This window comes from Temnothorax curvispinosus, unplaced genomic scaffold (assembly GCF_003070985.1).
Source record: "Temnothorax curvispinosus isolate PA1 unplaced genomic scaffold, ASM307098v1 QBEX01016312.1, whole genome shotgun sequence".
NCBI lineage: Eukaryota > Metazoa > Arthropoda > Insecta > Hymenoptera > Formicidae > Temnothorax > Temnothorax curvispinosus.
Genome location: NW_020226092.1, coordinates 1 through 3210, shown reverse-complemented (window position 1 = coordinate 3210; position 3210 = coordinate 1). Strand labels below are relative to the sequence as shown.

Below are 3210 nucleotides of genomic sequence, written 5' to 3'. Positions count from 1 at the left end.
AACAAAATAAAAAGAAGTTTCTTGTAAGTCAATCTAAAAATCTCTTTTTATCAAAAAGACAAATCAGCTTGGAATTACGTACGTTACTTAAAACTATTTCTTCAAAAAAATAATTTCTCAGATACGTGTAACGGTGAAACTTCATCCAGCTTAATTAAATCGGAGTTAATTCAGAGAAATTAATTCAGATTTCCATATCGATGGAACCAATAAAAAATTGACTAAAACTGGTGCATTTAGAATTAATCGATGATTTTGAAGTCTTAGACGAGAGATGCAACCAGAAAGATCAAACTCAGTAATTTCTAATGAAATTACGCGTCGGAGTTTATGGGAATTATTAGGAACTGCTTGCATCTTCCTCTTCGCTCCGCTCATCGTAATTGCTCTGCTCCTTCTATACGTCTATCGTTGTTTGGTCAAGATCGTGTTAAGAATCCAGTTGAGGAACAAATTCGCTGGTCTCTTAAAGGGCACGGATTGTGTGTGGGTCGTTGAAGATGCCGTTTCTCTGTGCGTTATCAATATCTTGATGATACTGGAGAAGACCGCGGGGAACTCAAACACGGTCTTCCTGGAGGATTTCAGGAATCTTATAAATAACCGCATTGTTTCGAAGGCTGCTGGTACAACGCTCGAGAAACTGTTCTATCTTCGGAATCAGAAGTTCGGCTATTATTTTTGGGAAAGAACCGAAGAGGTAGACCTGAAAGACAGGATCAGATGGCTGGAATGTGTGGACGCTAACTGCGACGGGTCCTGCGAGGATATCTCTGGCGAATACTTCAGGAAGACTTTGGAAAATGTGTTTAATAAACCGTTGCCCGATGATCACAGAGCCTCGTGGGAGATTCTCGTCGGAAAGCGCTGTCCGAAATCCAAATCTCATGTCGAAGAGACACATGTCAACACTCGAAAGATTCCCGTGGTATTTCGCGTTCATCATTCCCTGGGCGATGGAATGGCCCTTCTGAACCTATTGCTCAAAACGATCGCCAAGGAGGACGAAATAAAAGAGACGAGTATCATCTCGTCAGGTGAGAATAAAGAACATTTCAAAGAGATCGTTCCAGCATTGAGCAATTCAGAGAGGAACTTCCAGAATGGGACGAATGTTGTGCGATTTTATGAGAAGAATATCTTTGCCACATCCATGCCTTTTGCTTACGTAACGTTCTCACGAGTTATGCAAGACATACGAGATCATTTTCGTGCGTCGTTGAAGTTTTCTGATAATGTAACGATCGAGTCGTTGAAACAGAAAGCAAAAATGTCGATCAATTGTATATGCAGATTGAATTTCAAAAATATCGCACTGAAACAAATGTACGGTAGATTTAAAGAGGTCACTCGATTCACGATGATTTTACTTTCTTCTCCAAAATTCTTCATTCAACATGCTATTTGTAGCATGGACGAAAAGTACGTTCAGTATTCAATTCACTGTGCAATTAATATTTAGCTCATCCTGTTAAACATAGACAAATTAACATGTAAGAGATTAATTTCTTTGTTAAACTGAATGTCTAATTTTCGAGAAATAGTAAACCAATAAACGGTTAAAATCTCCAAATTAAGAATCTCTTATTTCAAAGACTAGAATTTTATGATTTTACGAGAAACAAATTCTTATCAGCTCTATATATTTATCTTTAATATATCTGAGTTATATGTAAAATAGTATTTTAAATAAGCTTTGTAATGATAAATATAAACATTTTTACAGCGCTCTACATGGTCCGCCTCAAACGGGTGAAAAGATAATATCCTACTGGTTAGAGAACGATGAAACTAACAATAAATCGCAGAATCTTTTGACGAAAATCCGCGAGATAAGAAAAAATACAGGTGCCAAATTTGAAGATATAGTATTGGCAGCTTTTTCTGCTAGTGTACACAAATATCATTTACGTGTGAGTATGTATAAAGCTTTCAAGCAGCAATTAGTCTCTGAAATATGTTTAAATAATATCTAGAAAATTGAAAGGTTTTTTAGACACTTACCTATATCTCGTATCTGTTTCAAAGTTCTTTAAACATGTGTTTTTCTTGTAGATCAACAAACCAGTTCCCGATGCATTAACAGTTATTTGTCCCATAAGACTATCAATGCCCGATAAAAATTTAACCTTAGATAACGAGTTTTCAGTCGCTATCTTGCGAATTTGTATCGCCAATGCGAACGGACAAACAATCGTCGAGCCAAATCGGGATTCTCAATTTTTCGAGCGCCTTCAAGATATTACAAGAGCAAATAACGAAGTCAGAAAGAGTTTAGACATCATGCTTAATTTTTGGTTCATAAAATATCTGTCAGCGTTATTACCGGTGAAATTTTTAAGGGCTTTTCTTTTAACTCGAAGCACGATGGTGTTTAGCAATATGTGTGGGCCAGAAAAAGTGCGTATCTTGAATAATTCTTTGAGCAACATTGCCTTCTGGGTACCAAACAAGTATCGTATCGCTAACAATGAGTACCGCTATTATTATAAACTTTGTTTATAATAATTAACAAATAAAATTATTGTACATAGTAGCGATATGTAAAATGTATTACAATTTCTTTTCAGAAGTACTACCGCTCTCGGCTTTGGTCTGTTAAGTTACGGAGGCAACTTACATCTATCTTTAATGGCTGATAAGTCAATCGTAAAGGACGAGAGATCTTTTATGGAGCTTTTAGAAAATACTGTACATGAAATAGATACTGCTTTTAAAGCCGTCAGATCTTCCAATAGAAACACCTACGAAAAAAGGTGCGCAACTTGAATTTTTAATTATTCCTACATTTTGTTTATACGCGCATTCGATATTCATTTAATAATTATGTATAAATATTATCTTATTCCCAGTATTCCCAGCTATATATATTTATAAAAGGAGTTCCATCTATTTTCAGGCATTGGAGTGTTTCAACAAAGGAGTATGAGTGATTGAAATATTTTACCTCTTTTATACAATGCTCTTAATGTGAATGCATTTGTGCTAAGTATAAATTGTTATCATACATTTATTAATATAGGTTTTTTACAGAATCATTTACAGAGATTAATGATTTAGTCTTTTCCGTGAATTTGTTTAAAACTGTATTTTATAAATAAAGTTTTTCAATCTGTAATTTGTCTTTAAGTGTATTATGTGCCTGTCAGTTAAAGAATCCAAAATTATATTTCCATTAATCAACTTAGTATTGTACAATTTATTTAATTT

General features: G+C 34.7%; 1 protein-coding gene across 1 annotated transcript; it reads left to right on the top strand.

Moving 5' to 3' along the window:
* The first annotated feature begins 6 nt into the window (after window positions 1-6).
* Window positions 7-3114, top strand: LOC112466508. The gene is made up of 5 exons (XM_025034625.1): window positions 7-1422; window positions 1727-1913; window positions 2056-2453; window positions 2571-2756; window positions 2900-3114. Exons 1-5 carry the CDS (start codon window positions 275-277, stop codon window positions 2931-2933), a joined length of 1953 nt encoding a protein of 650 aa, XP_024890393.1. The 5' UTR covers window positions 7-274; the 3' UTR covers window positions 2934-3114.
* The last annotated feature ends 96 nt before the right edge of the window (window positions 3115-3210 follow it).

Excerpts from the sequence above, each read along its gene's own strand:
- LOC112466508 (XM_025034625.1), top strand. The coding sequence starts at position 275 with ATGCAACCAGAAAGATCAAACTCAGTAATTTCTAATGAAATTACGCGT. Across the intron at positions 1,423-1,726 it reads ATTTGTAGCATGGACGAAAA|CGCTCTACATGGTCCGCCTC; the intron begins GTACGTTCAGTA and ends ACATTTTTACAG. Across the intron at positions 2,757-2,899 it reads AGAAACACCTACGAAAAAAG|GCATTGGAGTGTTTCAACAA; the intron begins GTGCGCAACTTG and ends ATCTATTTTCAG.